Source organism: Myotis daubentonii, chromosome 19, assembly GCF_963259705.1.
Source record: "Myotis daubentonii chromosome 19, mMyoDau2.1, whole genome shotgun sequence".
NCBI lineage: Eukaryota > Metazoa > Chordata > Mammalia > Chiroptera > Vespertilionidae > Myotis > Myotis daubentonii.
Genome location: NC_081858.1, coordinates 28,530,472 through 28,547,848, shown reverse-complemented (window position 1 = coordinate 28,547,848; position 17,377 = coordinate 28,530,472). Strand labels below are relative to the sequence as shown.

Genomic DNA, 17,377 nt, shown 5'->3' with positions numbered 1-17,377 from the left:
GGGTTCCACGGACCGAGGGGCCCAGCTGGTCCAGCCGGGACTTGAGCCCAGGCAGCCGGCTCTGAAGGCAGCGCCCCGGCTGTGCTTCCCACGAATGGATGGCTGGGGGGGGGGGGGGGGGACATGGCGGGCTCCTGCCGTCCCCACGCCCAGCCCGCCTCCTGCCTGCGGAGCCGACGCCCCTTCCGAGAAAACACGCGAGCACGCGGCACGGGTGGAGCACACGTGTTTATTGCACTGCCTTCCGGGGCACCTTCCCCTACAGGCGTGTGATCAGGAAAGGGATTCAGCAAAGTCCGTCACTGCGCTCCGTGCAAAGGACACGAAGTGGACACAAGCGCCCAGCGGAAGAGGAAGAACACGACACCGCCGACCTTGGCCCGGGCGCGCTGGCCGGAGGGTCACCATCTCCGACCCGAGGAGCGAGGAGCCCGCCGCCCGGGGCGCGCTCAGGAGGGACAGCCAGCTCGCCAAGCGCCCGCGCACCAGACAGGTCACTTGAGACGTTAATCCGTTCGGTCCCTGAATAACGCCGGATGCAGCCAGAGGCCCACTCCCTCCGCGGCGGGACCGCCTGCTCCAGGGCCGCGCCCACCGGGAATGGCGTGTCCCCTCCACCGCCAGGAGGCGCACGCGGTCGGCCGCCGGGTCCTGGCAACCCCGACAGACGGCCCTGAGGACCAGCGGCCGGAGCCGGAGGCGCAGATCCGCACCTGAACAGCGCGGAGCGGGCCGCGGGGGAGGCCGAGAGGGGCTGCGGGCCCAGCACGGACACCCTCCACACTCACTGCCACGCCCGGCCCGCACCCCGGCCTCCAGGGCAGGTCCACGCACTGCGCGGGCAGACCAGGCCCTCCCGGATGGAGGGCAGGTTCCTCCCCAGCCCCCGGCCCCCAGAGCCGCGGGTCTGGGCCATGTCCTGGACCCCAGCCTTACAGCGCCGCCGCGGGTGCTGGGGGCGCACGCAGGGCTGGGGCCGCGCTCAGAAGCCCTGCAGCTCGGGCACGTGGCGGTACAGCTCCAGGGTCTCCGGGTTGGAGAAGGCGCCGCGGTGGTCCACGGCCTTCCCCGCGATGACCTGCTTCACAGCCACTTCCACCTTCTTGCCGTTGAGGGTGTACTGCGGGCGGAGGGGACAGGCGGTTAACCCCCAGGGGAGGAGCCCCTCGCTCCGCCCGCCCCGCGCCTCCCACCGGAGACCAGCCCCAGCCTGGGCCTGAAGGGGCGCGGGTCACGGCGGCGCCCTCAGCCGTCAGCCCAGCGCCCGCCCGACGGCGAGCTTTATGCGCGTCCGAGCGCCCGCGGAAGGACAGGGAAGGACAGGGCTGGCCGCGGGAGCTGGTCATCCGGACCCCCCACCAGCCGACAAAACCAGCGTGGATGCCAGGGGAGCCGCGGCTGCTTCCTGGCCAGGGGCGTCCCCACAGTCACCGAGAGCCGAGGGAGGGGGAGGACGCCCAAGCTGTGGGCACATACACCCCTGCGTGACCAAACGGAAAGCAACTGTATGCGCCCCGTTTAAACAGGAGCCAGCCCGCAGTGAACGCGGGGCGGGGCCGCAGCGCCACCTGCTGGCCGCGGGAACAGCTTTAGATGGCTGTGTATACACGCGTGCACACACATGTGCACAGCACTTCCCTCTCTCAGCTGACAGACCCCTGGTGCTGTGATCCGACCCCACTCACACACGGGGGTTGGGGGGGGGGGGTGCACGGACAGCGCTCAGGCCTCTAAATAGACGCAGGTCATTGCCAGGCGGAACTTCAAATGAACCGGCGAGAGCGGCTGGAGTGAGTCTCACTGGGAATTCCGAGAACCCGCTAAAACCGCATGGGGAACGCGGGGGAAAAGCCGGGGGACGAGGGGTGCAGGGGGTGCAGGGCTGGGCCTCCTTGCTCTCTGAACAGGGGCGTGTAGCAGAAGGTGCTTTGTGGTGTGATTTAGGAAGGGTTAAAAAGGGGGGGGTGGCAGGGGAAAAAGGACTTGTTACCAGGCAACAGGGACAAGCTCTATATAAAGCCCGAGCCAGCCTGGCGATGAGTCCCAAGCGCGTGGGCCCACGGGAGGTGCCAGTGCGCAGGCGGTGCGGCGGGGGCAGGGGGCGGGGGACGGGGGGTGGGGGGGCGGAGGGCGGGGGGGGGCCGTACGCACCGGGATGCCCTTGGTCTCCAGGATGAGGCTGGGCACGTGCCGGGCGGACAGGCCGCTGCGGATGGCGTCGCGGATGCGCTGCACCAGGGCAGGCCGGAAGGCGTGGCCGGCCGCCATGCGCAGGAACAGCACCACGCGCTCCTCGCCGTCCCGGCTGTGCTGCGGGACGCACAGGCTGTCGCTCACCTCCTCGAAGGCCTCCACTGCGGGACGGGGCCAGGCTTCAGCCACGCGGCCGCTGCGGGCCGGCCCGGCCCCGGGGAGAGGCGCAGGGGAGCCGGGCCCTTCCCCCAGCCCTCCCGGTGGTAGCCCTGGGGGTGCGGGGACAGGTGGACAATCACCCCGCCGGGGAGACAGCGCCCCCTTAAGCTGGATGGTCTCCGAGGAGGAGGCACGTGTGGCCCTGACTCTAAGATTAAGTTTTTTTAAGGAGGCTTGTCCGGGCCAGTGTTCTCAGTGGTTAGAGCCTCGGCCCCGGCACTGAAGGGTCACAGGGTCGATTCCCGGTCAAGGGCATGTACCTGGGTTGCAGGTTCCATCTCTGGCTCCAGTCGGGCCATGCAGGCGGCAACCAATCCATGTGTCTCTCTCACATCAATGTTTTTCTCTCTCTCCCCCTCCCTTCCACTCTAAACAAATTAATGGGAAAAATATCCTCAGGTGAGGATTCATCAATTTAAATTTAAAAAATGTAAAGCCCGGCCAGCGTGGCTCAGTGGTTGAGCGTCAACCTATGAACCAGGAGGTCACGGTTCGATTCCCGGTGGGGGCCCATGCCCGGGTTGCGGGCTCCATCCCCAGTGGGGGGCGTGCAGCTGTGAGGCCCAAGGGCCCACCCTGTATTTGGCGCCCTGTGTGGTGCTGTGTGACCTTCAGCACTCGTGCAACCTCTCTGTGCTCTGTACCCTCACTCGCAAGGAGCAGGCACAGGTAACCAACCTCACACAGCTCAGCAGGAGCAGGGCAGCGACGGGGGGAGGGCTGGGGGGGCAGGGGAGGGGGGCTGGGCCGGGGACCCCCAAAGAGCCCCCTCCTGAGGTCCCGGGAGCTGCAAGCGACGGGGACGAGGCACATCCCGGGAAGGACACGCTCATCCGTGTCCGACTCAGTGGGAGGCGCGGGGCCAGAGGGGAGGTCGTGGGGAAGCTGACCTCGGGGCTCCCCGCAGGACACCCTCCCTCCCGGGGACTGGAGCACGACTGGAGAGGGAGCGCCTACCGATGTTATAGATCTCCGAGCTGCCGAAGCGCACTCCGTTGGGGTTGAGCGTGCCGTCGCTGGGGAGAGACGGGGCGTGAACGCAGAGCGGCTCCTGAGCGAGCCAGTCCCGGAGGAGCGAGGCGTGGAGCAGAGGGGGCCCGCGTGGTGGGCACCCCCTTTCCACACAGCCGGCCATGGAAGGCTCGCGTCCCCTCTTCTGATCCCGACCAGCCCTCTCTCCCTCCCTCCCCTAAACTCAGAGCCAGATACCGAGGCAGCCCCCTCGTGCCGATACCCTGGCCCCTCGCTGCGCCTCCCCGTGCAGGGTCCCTCCCGCTGTGGGGGCCCCAGGACCCACGAGCCCCGACCGGAGAGCTGCCGCCTGTGATGGTCACCCACAGTGCCTCTGGTGCGGGCCTCTCCCTACGCCCCCACCACCACCCCACCCCCCACCCCCCACCCCCACCCCCAGCTCCCAGCCCAGGAAGGTGAGCCAGGCCCGTGGGAAGCTGACACAGGCGGCGGCCTCAGGAAGAGGGGCTCCAGGGAAGGGGGGCGACCAGACCCTCACCTGCGGCCCAGCATGATGATGCCCCCCGTCTTGGGGTTGATCTTGCAGTAGTCGCCATGCGCCCAGACTCCTGCGGCAGCAGAGGCGCTGGGTCACCCCGAGGGGAAGGGGTAACCCAGGAGCCCGGCTGGAAACCGCATGGTATGGGGTGGGGGTGGGACAGGGCAAGGGTGCCTGTCACCTGCCTGTTCTGATTCTCCACCTGTGGTTTATGCCCAATCAGATTCCCTCTAGAGCAAGCATGTCAAACTCAAAGGCTAACACGGGCCAAACAAACGAGGCATGCGGCCCACGGGCATGAGTTTGACATGCTTGCTCTAGAGCCTGCAGGAAGCAAGCGCTTCGCACAAACATCCCTGGACAGACGGCGCTGAGGTCCCAGCTCTACCGCCGCTGGCCGAGTGGCTAAGGGCGGCGGGCAGCGGAGCTTAAACCAGCGCCTCCTGCTCAGGGCAAGGCGCCCGCGAGGTGTGCGTCTGTGCGGGTGGCTGGCAGCCCGAACCATTCCGGCCCAGAAAGCCGTGCCTGACATCTCTGTGGGGACTGGGGGACGGGGTGTGAGACCGAAGGCAGAGGCCCAGGCGGCAACCCCCTGGCAGGGGCCCTCTCTCTGAGCGAGCAGGCCATCGTGTGGCTGGGGCCACGTGGGGCCACGGGCTCTGGGCACAGACGTGGTCAAGATGAGGCTGAGCCCAGATTCCCGCGCACAGGACGCTTCCCGCGGAAGGGACGAGGTGCTCCCCAGAGTTCGCGTCCGGCCCCGGGCGCCAGGAGCTGTGTGGGTGCGGCCTCTCTGGGCTGCGGGAGGGGCGAGAGGTGGGGGAGCTGTCGGGGGTAGGGGCACGGGGAGGGGACGCCCGGAATTGGACCCACAGGCCCGCCTACCGGGGAACTTGGAGAAGTAGGCCTTGCGGTACTTGCTGCCCGCCTCGTCGTTCCAGAAGTGCGTGGGCTGGCAGGGGAAGGGCCGGGTGCACACCAGCTCGCCGCTCTCGCCCCAGACGGCCCTGCCTGGGGGAGGGGAGGTCAGCCGAGGACACGCAGCCGGCGCCGAGCCGCCCCGCCCCGCGCTCCCATGTCACCCCTCGCACCCCGTCCCGAGGCGGCTGCGCCGTACCTGCCTCGTCCCAGGCCTCCACGGCCATGCCCAGGTTGCGGGCCTGGATCTCGCCTTTGTAGACGGGGAGAGAGACGTTCTGGCCCATGAAGCAGGAGATGATGTCGGTGCCGCCTGCGACAGCGAGAGACGGACTCCGAGTGAGAGAACGGAGACCAAGAGCTTGTTTCTCACAGTGAGCGACGAGGAGGAAGACCCCACAGCACAGCCCGCTCCTCCCCGTGCGCACGGCCACGGCCCGGCCCGCCCGGCGGGGCTCAGTGGACCAGCGGTGGCCCAGGGACCAGGAGGTCCCGGTTCGGTTCCGTCAGGGCACAGGCCCGGTTGTGGGCTCCATCCCCAGTGGGGGGCGAGCAGGAGGCAGCCGACCCATGATTCTCTCTCATCATGGACGCTTCTCTCCCCTTCTTCCTTCCTGTCTCTGACATCAATACAAGTATATATATATATATAAATACTGGAAAAAATACTGGAAAGTTCTAGACAGAGGGGCAGCTTCACGGGAGAAATGGAGAGGAGACGAGACCGAGGCGCAGGCCTCCTGTGTTGGGGTGACTCTCCGACCGTCGCCCTGCGGTAGTGGAGCCTGAATGAACCTCCTCTCGGGCTCCCGCGGGAAGGTGAGACTCAGGCTCACGGGAAAGGGGTGCTTCGCCCATCAGATCCCACCTGCAGGCGCCGCTGGGCCAGCAGGCGTGCGCAGGCTCCTGGGGACCAGCCTGGTCGGGCGCCCACCCCACTGAGCCTGCAGGGCCCCGGCCCCGGCCCCCCGGCCTCCAGCCCCGGCGGCCGCACCTGAGATGGAGCCCAGCAGGACGCTGCTCTTGACGCAGGTGTACACGTACTCGTAGCTCTGCGCTTTGAGCGGGGAGCCCGTGGACAGGATCGTGTGCAGCGTCTGCAGACTGTGCGTTTCCGCTGCGTGAGGAAGCAGAGAGGTGAAACCCCGCCTGCACCGGCGGGCTGGCTTCCCTCCCTGCGGGAAGGGGGGGGGGAGGGCGGCCTCCGGGGTGGGGGGGGTGAGGGGACTGCCTCCCTGGCTGGCGGTCAGGGGCTCACCTGGCTTCAGGTCTCTCTCCTCCAGCACCGACAGCCACTTGGCCCCGGTTCCCAGGATGGTGATGCTGGGGCACAGGAGAGAAAGGGGTCACCCCGAGCTCCTCGAGGTTCCTCCCCTCCGACCCGTGTGCCCAACCCGGCTGAACGGATACTCGTTCCCGGGACATGATTAACCTTTTGGTCTCGTTAGGGAGGAGCCTCCCTGGCTGAGACGAGGAGCCAAATGTCACGATTTAAATATTGAAATGTTAATGGCCGAGGGTTTAAAAATGCCAGCGGTGCGGTTTGCCCTCCGTGCACAGAGCGCGGCTGACGCCCAGCCCCTCGGCTCTGTGGTGAGCGCGAAGCCAGCAGCAAAGGAATCGCTGGGGAGTCAGCCTGACAGCTCCCCACAGGGACCCGGAGGAGGGGCTTAGAGGGGCGGGGCCACCTCCTACCGGGAGGAGGGGCTTAGAGGGGCGGGGCGCCTCCTCCTTCCAGGTTTCACAGCCCCAGGGACCAGGAGGGCAGGACTGGCTTCAACTCTGTTCCTCAGATCCCACCGCCCCCAGCCCAGAGCCGCCAGGCAGCCATGACTCGCGCAGGGCAGAGAAAGCTGAGCACACGGGTGAGGGTCCCGGCCAGCGGGGGTGCGGGTGGGGGTGCAGGGTGTGGTCAGCTTACCCGAGCCTGTCCACCAGGTCCCAGAGCACGTTGGGCGTGGGCACCAGCGGGGAGCCGTCGTACAGGACCAGCGCGGCGCCCGTGGCCAGCGCGGACACCATCCAGTTCCACATCATCCAGCCCACCTGCAGCGGGCGGACGGACGGACAGACAGAGCGCGGGTCAGCCACCTCTGTGGGTGGTTCCGGGGCACACGCTCAGCGAGAGGCACCGAGATCAGCGGGCAGCCGGCGGGGCCGAGGCGAGGCCAGGACGCAGGCATGGCGGGTGGCACCGTAGGCCACACTCCCTCGCTCCCGGGACACGGACAGGGGGCCCGGCTCCCGGGCGTGGGGGCAGCTGTGCTCTCCCCGCGCAGCCTCCCTCGGCGGCCTGGTCCCCACACCCGGGTCCCCAGCTGTGGCTGTAACTGGGCGAGCCACCTGCAGACACGTCTTACTGCTGCCCTAACAGCCACAGACCTCCCGGCCCCAACACCATTCATTTCCAGACCCAGGGGCCCTGAGGCCAACGTCAGGGTGTGGGCGAGGCTGCCTCCTGCTGGAGGCTCAGGGGAAGCGCAGCGGCGAGCGAGTGGCCAGGGGAAGCCGCTCCACCTGCAGCCGAGGGGGTGGGCGGCTCACGGCTGACACCTGCCCCCAGGGAGGCCAGGAGGTGAGGACGCCAAAGCTGAGCCCAAAGCCGCGGGGACGGGCGCCCCTCTGAGCACAGCCCCCCACTGTGTCTCCCGGAGCCACGGCCCACTCCCCCACAGCCCGCTTCCCCCCTCCCCCACAGCCCCCCTCCCCCACAGCCCGCTCCCCCCCTCCCCCACAGCCCGCTCCCCCCTCCCCCACAGCCCCCCCCACCCTCACCCCCGCGCTCACCGTGGTGTAATAGAGGAGGATGTCGCTGCTGCTCATGTCGCCGTGGAGAATGTGCTCCTTCAGGTGCTGGATGAGGGTGCCCTGCGGGGGGGGGGGGGGGGGGGAGGCCCCGTGAGCGCCGCAGAGGCGGGGGCAGGAGCACTGGGGGCAGGAACGGGGGTGGGGGGGGCAGGAGCACTGGGGGGGGCGGGTAGGGACAAGGGCTATGCGCGGGTCTAACCCAGATGCTGGGAGGCACTGGAAAGCCAGGTGTGGAGGGAGCTGCCAGGTGGCCCGCAAGGAGGCCAGGGGCAATAGGAGAAGCGGCTGCGGGCCTGGAGCGTGTGCCCACCACCGCGGTGCCCCGCCCAGCCCCGGGCACAGCAGCTCCCCACGCCGGCTCCATCCCAGATGCCTAGGAGGACGGGTCGGTGGGAGGACGGGGAGCCGGCGGGAGCCCTACCCCCGCGGAGTGCACCATGCACTTGGGCGCGCCCGTGGTGCCCGAGGAGAACATGATGAACAGTGGGTGGCTGAAGGGCAGCTGCTCGAACTCCAGCTGGGGCGCCTGGTCCCCTTTCCCGGTCGCCAGGAAGTCATCCAGAAACACGCTGCGGGCGAGACCGGGGTCAGTGACACGCCCTCCGCCCCACGCGGCCCCCGCTCCCTCCGGTCCAGCCGGGCGGGGCCAGGGCCTGGGCTCCTGGGAAACGAGCCCTTCCTTCCGGAGGGGAAGCCAGGGAGGGGAGAAGCCGCGCCTCCCAACCTCGGGGACCTGGGGGGCAGCCGGGGGCACAGGTGACCATTTCCAGCTGCTAACAGAGCCGACAGCGGCGGGCTGGCTCTTTCCTAAAGCGCTGCAACAGCCCGGCCGTCCAGGCTCAGTGGGTGAGCGGGACCCAGGAACCAGGAGGTCACAGTTCGATTCCCAGTCGGGGCACAGGCCCGGGTTGCGGGCTCCATCCCCAGCGGGGGGCGTGCGGGAGGCTGCCGGTCAGTGCTTCTCTCTCCTCATTGATGTTTCTCTCTCTCTCCCTCCCCTCCCTTCCTCTCTGAAATCAGTAAAAATACTTTAAAATAAATAATAATAACAACAACAATAATAAAGTGCTTCCACAAATACCACCGTGGAGAAGGGGCTCTGAGCGCTACCTGTGGCTGCTGGGCAGGGAGCTGCTGAGGGAGGTTGAGAGGTGCTTCGTGCAGAGCCCGGGCGCCCCGCCTGTTTGCCCCTCACCCCGCCTCCCGCACGCACCCCATGCACAGGCGCCCATCCAATCGCTGCGTCCAGAGAAAACGCCTTTCTCCCCCGCGGTCCGCAGTGCACGGCCCACCGCGAGGCCAACCCACCTGCCGGGGACCTTGGAGATGTCCACCTCCTCCCGGGGGGCGACGTAGGGGATCACCACCACCTTCTCCAGGTCCGGCAGCCCTGGGGGAGGAGCAAACCGAGTGACAGGCACTGGCGCGTCTGGCGCAGCGTCTGGCACGGGGTCCACAGGGTTCTTGTTTGTTTAATATGTTTTTATTGACTCAGAGAGGAAGGAAGAGGGAGAGAGAGAAACATCCATGATGAGAGTCATGGATCCGCTGCCTCCTGCACGCCCCCCACTGGGGATCAAGCCCGAAACCCAGGCCTGTGCCCTGACCGGGAATCAAACCCTGACCTCCTGGTTCATAGATCGATGCTCGACCCCTGAGCCACGCGGGCCAGGCCTCAGGGAACTGTTTGCAGCTTGCAAAGGCCTCGGTGAGTCCTGGGGGTTCCCATCTCTGCGCCCCGCCCTGCCCTCCCCCGAGGCCAGCTCAGCCCCACCGCACCTTTCACCACCTGCTGCAGCTTGTCCAGGTGGCCGTGCACCTTGCCGTTGTACACCACGGCCTCCACGGAGAAGATGAGCTTCGGCTGGATTTGGGAAAACCGGTCCAGGACACCCTGAGGGGAGGGGAGGGGAGGCGGGTCACCCCGGGTGCGCCCTCGGCAGCTCCGGGGCCACGCCCACGCCCCAGACCACACACAGCTCCCAACTTCCTCCCCATTGGCTCCCAGAACGTTCCAGTTTGACTCCGTAAACCCCAGTCCCCCAGTCACTGTAGCCAACGTGACCGGCCCCGCGGGTGGGTCAGCGCCGTTCCCAGGAGGCGGCCGAGCCGCCTGCCCGGCCCTGGACCCCACGCTGCCTTCTCGCCCAGAGGCCTCCCCTCCCCGCTGTGCTGAGGCGCCCAGGGACCCGGTCCCAGCCCCCCGCACCTCCCGCGTGGACCCCGCTGGCCCCAAGCGGCTCGCGTGGCCGCACAGAGGGCCCTGGGGACCGGGCTGCACACCCCGGGCACGCATGGGCCCAGGGACCCTCCCTCCCATGGGGACCCCGACTCACGTTCACCCCAAAGTCGGGGGACGTGGCGCTCCAGATGGCGCCGATGCTCGCTGCGGCCAGCATGGCCTCCACGGCGTGCTCGCTGTTGGGCAGGTAGCCTGCAGGGCGGGAGAGGCCGTGGGCTGGGGCTTTCTGGGCCGACGCCGAGCCGGGCTCCCAGCCGGTCCTGCCTGCCACTGAAACGGGCGGACAGGGCCTGGCCCCGATGGCTGGCCTGCGATAAGGCCACCGGCTCTCCGCCCGCTTGGCAAACACAGCTGAGTGCCCACGGGCTCGCCCCGGAGAGACACACCCAGGCCCCTCCCTCTGCCTCGCTCTCTCCCCGAAACACTCACCCACGACCCGGTCTCCTTTCCTCACGCCCATTTTCCGCATCGCGGCCGCGAACAACGCCACCTGCTGCCGCAGCTCCTCAAAGGTCACCTTCACGACCTCCTCCCTGCCCTCCCCTGGAAGAGAAAAAGGACGGTCGCGCGGCCTAGGAACCAGGAGGTCAGGGTTCGATTCCCGGTCGGTCAGGGCACATGCAGGGCTGCAGGCTCCATCCCCAATGGGGGGGGGGGGGCGTGCAGGAGGCGGCCGATCCATGATTCTCTCTCATCACTGATGTTTCTCTCTCTCCCTCTCCCTTCCTCTCGGAAAACAATAAAAATATGTTAAAAAGAAAAGATCTGGAAGCGGACAGGGGTGACGGCTTCACGGCCTGTGACTGTGCTGACACCCACTCAGGCCCACGCGCCCATGGGGTGATTCTGCGAAAGGCTCCTGTGCTGGCACCTGAGTGACACCCCCAGGAGGGCGGGAGGAGGGCAGCGAGGACGTGGGCGTGGCTCCGGGACTCACTGGCCACGTAGAGGGCGACCTTGTCGTTCTCCGGGTGCCGCAGCAGGTTCTCCGCGTAGTTCAGACGGCTGCCCGCGAACCACTCGGGGACGTCCGCCACCCCTTTGGAGGGGTCCACCACCTACGGGGGAGACAGGGAGCAGGCACACAGGGCGAATGAAGAGCCGAGACGCCTCGTCCCAGGAAGCCCGAGGCCCCCTACCCCCCCTTTTACAGACGAAACCCTGAACGGGCCTCAACTAGGAAGTTGGGGCTTCCGCCTTCTCCCCACACAAGATAGAGTGAGCCCGGCCGGCGTGGCTCAGGGGCTGAGCGTGGGCCTGGGAACCAGGAGGCCACGGTTCGATTCCCGGTCAGGGCACAGGCCCGGGTTGCAGGCTCCATCCCCAGGCGGGCGAGGCATGCAGGAGGCAGCCGATCCATGGTTCTCTCTCATCACGGATGTTTCTCTCTCCCTCTCTGAAGTCAATAACAATGTATTTTTTAAAAAAAAAAAAAAGAAGGAAAGAAAGAAAGAGAGAGAAAGGCTAAAAATGAACACTTCACTTTGGAACAGAACCATAAAGATGACACGTGACAAGAACCCCCCCTTACCTCGTCATACATGCGCGAAGACACAATGCCACTGAATGTCCAGAATTCGGCCCAGAAGTCTGCATAGGACTCCACTGACCACTGGTACAGGTCGTGGTAATTGCCTGGAAATAGCGTCAAGGGCACAGGGCTCAGTGAACCTCAGAAGCAAAGTCTGAGCAGATCCGTAGCAGACAGGCCCCCCTGAGGAACCCTGAGGAACCCCGGCACCTCCGGGCGGTCCCCGGGTGTCCGAGGAGGACGGCCAGGCGGAGGGGATCTTGATTTCTGCTGAAGCAAACCCACCCCCGCTGGTCCCCACAGGGCACAGAGCAATGAGGAGCGGGTGCGTGTCTGAGCCGGCAGCACGCCTACGACCGGGGACCCCGCAGCCACAAGGCCGGGGGTCCGATCCGGGCTTGACCACTGATCAGCTGTGGACCTCAGGCCAGTTACTTCCGCCCGCGCTGTGCCTCGGTTTCCCCTCTGTAAGAGGGAGATGCTGAATAGCAGCCTCTCCTCACAGGGCACCGCGGCGGGGGGCCAGGAAAGGCTCACTGCTGTGTGAAGTCAGCCGCCCCGCGGGGCGCAGTGGTTGAGCGTGGACCTATGAACCAGGAGGTCAAGGTTGGATTTGAGGTCAAGGTTCCTGAGTCAGGGCACAGGCCCAGGTTGCCGGCTTGATCCCCAGTGTGGGGGGTGCAGGAGGCAGCCGATCCATGGTTCTCTCTCATCACGGATGTTTCTCTCTCTCTCCTTTCCTCTCTGAAATCAATAAAAACATGTTTACAAAAAAACAAAACAAAAACAGAGCTCACCCAGGATTAACTCTCATGAATGCCCGTGGCCTGCTCAGCCCCGTAGGCATCTGGGTTTGCAAGCCCTGCGTTCCCTCTGCCCACTCTCCCTGTCCACTCGCAGGATTCTGACCAGCCTTCACCTTCAAACCTCAGCAGGGATTTTGTCGGCCCTGGGAAGGGGCACCCCGATAGTCCTGGGGTGCAGTGAGGCACCAGGGGGTAGGCTGTGCTGCCCCGGCAGCTGATACCCCGGAGCGTGGCTATTTTTGCATGAGCTTCCCACCCCCAACTGCACTGGAACTATCTGAGAACAGGGACGCGGCCTGCTACGGGCTGGCACTATCCCAGCTGCTGGCCCACAGCTGGCGTGTACAGAAAGGCACTTGGCACGGGCGTTCCAAAGAGCATGTACCCCAAAGCGGCGGCGCTCCCCTCATGAGAGGGCGGCCCGTGTGGCATGTCTGGTGGGGCCCAAGGAAGGGCCTGGCATCGCCCGCCACCACGCCCGCTGGCCGGGCTGCAGGCTGCCCCCGAGGGTCTGCCTGGGGGACAGGGGTCCTCAGTGAGCTCTGCTGGGAGCAGTAACAAGAGCTGACCTACCCCCCTGCCCGCGTGGCTCAGGGGTTGAGTGTCAGTCTACGAACCAGGAGGTCAGGGTTCGATTCCCAGTCAGGACACAGGCCCGGATTACAGGCTTGATCCCCAGGGGAGGGCCTGCAGGAGGCAGCTGATCCAAGATTCTCTCTCCTCATTGATGTTTCTCTCTCTCTCTCTCCCTCTCCCTTCCCCCCATAAACCAATAAAAATATATTTTATTTTTTTAAAAATATTTTATTGATTTTTTACAGAGAGGAAGGGAGAGAGATAGAGAGTTAGAAACATCGATGAGAGAGAAACATCGATCAGCTGCCTCCTGCACACCTCCCACTGGGGATGCGCCCGCAACCCAGGTGCATGCCCTTGACCGGAACCGAACCCGGGACCCCTCAGTCCGCAGGCCGACGCTCTATCCACTGAGCCAAACCGGTTTCGGCAAAATATATTTTAGAAAAAGAAGACCCCGCCATGCTCTGCAGGCCTGGACGGGGCCAGGTGCACCATCTCAGGTCCATGGTCAGCGAGGAGCCCCTGGGCCACGGAGTGACCAGTCAGACCTGCTTCCCGGGGCTCTGGCAGCGACAGCGGGCCCTGAGCCGGAGTGCTGAGCGCGGGAGGGAAGGCAGGAAGCAGGCGGACCAGCCAGGGGAGGAGGAAGAGGAAGCCGGCCCAGGAGGTGCACAGGGTGGAGGGGGATGGGAGAGGCGGCAGAGCCAGGTGGACACCCCCTGCAAGCCGGGTGACAGATGATGCTGACTGAGGAGAGGGGTGCAGCCCACCCAGCGGGGAGAGGGGAGGAGAAGCCATGAGGAGCTGAAAACTGGGGGGGGGGGGGGTCAGCGTGGTGTGGGACAAGCCAGCAGGAGCTGGGGGACACAGGCAAGGAGACCTCCTCCCAGCCCCCCCCCCCCAGGTGGCTGGGGTGCAGCTGGAAGGAGGCCCTTCCAGGTCTCCTTGGGGCTGGGAGAGTGAGCAGAGGGGAGGGGTTCGCCCAACCCCAAAGGCAGGCTCCCACCTGACCCTCCTGCCCCTGGGCGCCCTGGAAGTCCTCCCTGGCTTCTGGCAGGGTCAGCCTGGGGTGGGGTGGGGGTACCAGGGGGCAGCACAGGGTACTGAGGGTGGGCAAGCGACCCCACAAACAGAGGGAAGGGCTGCCAGGCGGAAAGGGAGCCTCAGGCTGCAGCGCAAGACCCCAGGGCGCACCTCAACCCACAAGCAGGAACCTCGGGAGCAGGGGACCACCCCCCCTGTGGACTGAGGGGTCCCCAGGCCAGAGGGGGGACCCTCCCACGGAGAGGACGCCCCACACGCCGGGAGAGGCTGCAGGCAGGAGGCCAGCGCCCTGAATGTGGGGAGGGGACGCCCCGCGCAGACAAGGGGGCCACCCCCACCGTGCGAGGCGCCACACACCCTGGAGAGGGACCCCAGTCCAGCGGCTCCTCCAACCCCCAGGAGGGGGAACCCGGACATCGGGGGCCCTTCGAATGCCTAGGGGAGGCTCTGAGAGCAACGCCCGGCAAGGGGGCGCCGCGGGCCCCAGGAAGCGGGCCCCTGGGCCGGGGGGTCCCCCGAGCCGCCGGTGTACTCACCCAGCACCAGGCCGCAGGAGGTGCCCACGGCCGCCCGGAAGCGATCCATCTGCGTGTTCTTCTTGCTGTCGGGCTCCCACATCACCCGGCACCCCACGATCTCGTTGGACATGGCTGCAGGGGGCGGGGGGCGGCGGGCGCGGGCGCGGGCGCGGGCAGGCGGCGGGGCGCGAGCGGCTCGGCGGGGCGCTGGACTGAGCCGGGTGCAGCCGCCCACCACGCGGCACCGGGCGCGCCGGCCCCCGCGGACCCGCCCATCGGAGGCCCCGCCCACCGTGGCCACGCCCCTTTCGCGTGTAACCTTCCGCGGGTGCGGCGCCTCGCAAAGGAGTCCCCGCGCCGGGCCCGCGCCCACGCGGTGGGTTGGGCAGCGCAGACGCGTTGGACCCGGGCTCCCCGCGCGCACCTGGGGCGGGAGGCGGTTCCAGCAGCCCCGAGAGCCACGAGCCCGTGGATTGTCAGGGGTTCAGTCATTCGCTCTTTTTTTTTTTTTTTTTAATATATTTTTATTGATTTTAGAGAGAGAGAGGGAGAGAGAGAAACATCAATGATGAGAGAGAATCATGCATCGGCTGCCTCCTGCAGGCCCCACGCTGGGGATGGAGCCCGCAACCCGAGCATGTGCCCTAATGGGGAATCAAACCCTGGTCTCCTGGTTCCTAGGTCGATGCTCAATGCTCAACCACTGGACCACACCGGCTAGGGTCTGGCCGCTTTTTTTTTTTTTTTTTAGCATTTCATAACAAAGTGGGATGGGGCTCTGCTGTCCTTGGAATGAATCGGCCCTGGTGTGATTAAATATAAAATACATTTTTGCCCTGACTGGTTTGGCTCAGTGGATGGAGCGTCGGCCTGCGGACTGAAGGGTCCCGGGTTCGATTCCAGCCGGGGGCATGTACCTTGGTTGTGGGCACATCCCCAGTAGGGAGTGTGCAGGAGGCAGCTGATTGATGTTTCTCTCTCATCGATGTTTCTAGCTCTCTATCCCTCTCCCTTCCTCTCTGTAAAAAAATCAATAAAATATATTCTTAAAAAAATACATTTTCGACCCTTTCTACGAAGATGGCGCCGACAGCTAAGAAGGAAGCCCCTGCGCCTCCCAAAGCCGCAGCCAAAGCAAAGGCTTTGAAGGCAAAGAAAGCAGTGTTGAAAGGCGTCCACAGCCACACAAAAAAAAAACAAGATCCGCACGTCACCCACCTTCCGACGGCCAAAGACACTAAGGCTCGGGGGCAGCCTCAATACCCTCAGAAGAGCGCACCCAGGAGAAACCAGCTTGACCACTACGCCATCATCAAACCCCCCTGACTACTGAGTCAGCCATGAGGAAGATAGAAGACAATAATACAGAGTGTTCATTGTGGCTGTCCAGGCCAACAAGCACCAGGTCAGACAGGCTGTGAGCAAGCTCGGTGACACTGAGGTGGCCACGGTCCACACCCTGATCAGGCCTGACGGCGAGAAGAAGGCATGTGTTTGACTGGCTCCGGACTCTGATGCTTTGGATGTTGCCAACAAAATCGGAATCATCTAAACTGAGTCCAGCTGCCTCATTCTAAATATAAAAATTTTACCCTGTAAAAAAAAAAAATTCCATTTTCATTCATCTTAGTGACTCACGCACAGCAAATCGGAAAGACGCTGCAGGTGAAAACGTGTTCTCTGATGAACCTTAATGGATCCGGGGAAACTCACAAGTGTTGGGAAACACTGCGTTTTCAGGTAAAAGAACCGGTGTCAGTGAATATCGCTGCCTCCACTGCCCCGCAATCAGGACACTGCAATCCAGGCCAAACTTGCCCCTGAGGAGAACGGTCTGAGGCAGAGAAAGAAGGGAATGGCGGGGAGCTACTAAAGCGAACTTTGGGGGCCGGTGGCTGTCACCCCCCGGGGCCGGCGAGGCACCACAGTCAGAAGTGCGGTGCGCTCCAAGAAGCCTGTGCCGTTGTCGCTAAGTGGGTGCAGGACAACTGAACACCCCCAGGGATCAATATGACCCAATTGAAAGACCCACTCGCCGGAGCCAATCGCAGCGCTCCTTTTCCTCCTTAGCCAAGGACTGGCCCCCCGGGGTGCTCAGGAGACCAAAGGGGAGTGTAAGGGGGGAGGGGGGAGGGGAGGGGGTGGAGGCACCTAGACCTTCCCGCTGAGCTGCCCGGGCAGCTGGGCTTCTGGCTGAATAAACAGCACCTGTCATCCTGGTTTAAGGCACTGGGCTGGGGAGGTGTCATAACTTCTGCCGGGAGCATCCTAACAGCTGCCAAAGGTCATCTCACTTGCCTTCCCCCCACTTCCCACTCCCAGGGCTACTCCTCCCTTTGTGCTTGTTTGTTTGTTTGTTAATACATCTTTATTGATTTCAGAGAGGAAGGGAGAGGGACAGAGAGTCAGAAACATGGATGAGAGAGAAACATCGATCAGCTGCCTCCTGCACACCCCCTCCTGGGGATGTGCCCGCAACCGATGTACATGCCCTTGACCGGAATCGAACCTGGGACCCTTCAGTCCGCAGGCCGACGCTCTATCCACTGAGCCACACCGGTAGGGCGTCTCTTCCCTTTGGTACACTCATTGCCCACCTGATCCGAAGATGGGAAGCTATTAGTAATAACTGGGGGGGGGGGGTCTCTATGTCTCTATAACTATTAAAGATCTATCTATCGATCTATCCACCCCCTTCTTCTCGTCCCCACCTCTCCACCCCAGTCCAAACCACCACCGTACCCCAAGTGGACTATTGCAAAATCCCCTTAACAGCTCTCCCCATTGGGCCCCACCCAACCCCCCTCAATTACCTTAGGGCAGCTAGAACATTCCTTTCGCAATGTAAGTCACGTCTCTCACTCACAACTCTCCCTCACTCACAACTTTCCAAACGGCTTTTAGCCACACTTTGCATACAACCCCAAGGCCTTGCCCCGTGTGCCTCAGGGCCTTGGCACGTGCTGGATATGCCACCTGTCCGAAAGGTCCTCCAAGCTCAGCCCTGGG

The 17,377-nt window shown here is 64.8% G+C and overlaps 1 protein-coding gene across 3 annotated transcripts; it reads right to left on the bottom strand.

Annotated features, from left to right (window-relative positions):
- Positions 1-213: 213 nt before the first annotated feature.
- AACS (acetoacetyl-CoA synthetase) lies at positions 214-14,813 on the bottom strand. Of its 3 annotated transcripts, XM_059676250.1 has the most exons (18): positions 14,387-14,613; positions 11,422-11,525; positions 10,828-10,948; positions 10,320-10,433; positions 9,985-10,082; positions 9,428-9,542; positions 8,957-9,038; positions 8,070-8,217; positions 7,628-7,708; positions 6,762-6,886; positions 6,099-6,163; positions 5,835-5,957; positions 5,040-5,153; positions 4,808-4,933; positions 3,923-3,992; positions 3,370-3,428; positions 2,152-2,354; positions 214-1,120 (listed from the first exon to the last, which is right to left on the bottom strand). In XM_059676250.1, exons 1-18 carry the CDS (start codon positions 14,496-14,498, stop codon positions 983-985), a joined length of 1,998 nt encoding a protein of 665 aa, XP_059532233.1. In that variant the 5' UTR covers positions 14,499-14,613; the 3' UTR covers positions 214-982. The 3 variants fall into 3 exon arrangements, with proteins under 3 accessions (XP_059532233.1, XP_059532235.1, XP_059532236.1); XM_059676252.1 differs by lacking the exon at positions 2,152-2,354 and having other exon boundaries at positions 14,387-14,813; XM_059676253.1 differs by lacking the exons at positions 2,152-2,354; positions 5,835-5,957; positions 6,099-6,163; positions 6,762-6,886 and having other exon boundaries at positions 14,387-14,813.
- Positions 14,814-17,377: the final 2,564 nt, after the last annotated feature.

Coding starts and splice junctions, on each gene's coding strand:
- AACS (XM_059676250.1), bottom strand. CDS start 14,498: ATGTCCAACGAGATCGTGGGGTGCCGGGTGATGTGGGAGCCCGACAGC. Junction 9,039..9,427: donor GCTGCAGCAGGTGGTGAAAG/GTGCGGTGGGGC, acceptor CTCCTCCCCCAG/GGCTGCCGGACCTGGAGAAG. Junction 4,934..5,039: donor GGAGGCCTGGGACGAGGCAG/GTACGGCGCAGC, acceptor CCCCTCCCCCAG/GCAGGGCCGTCTGGGGCGAG.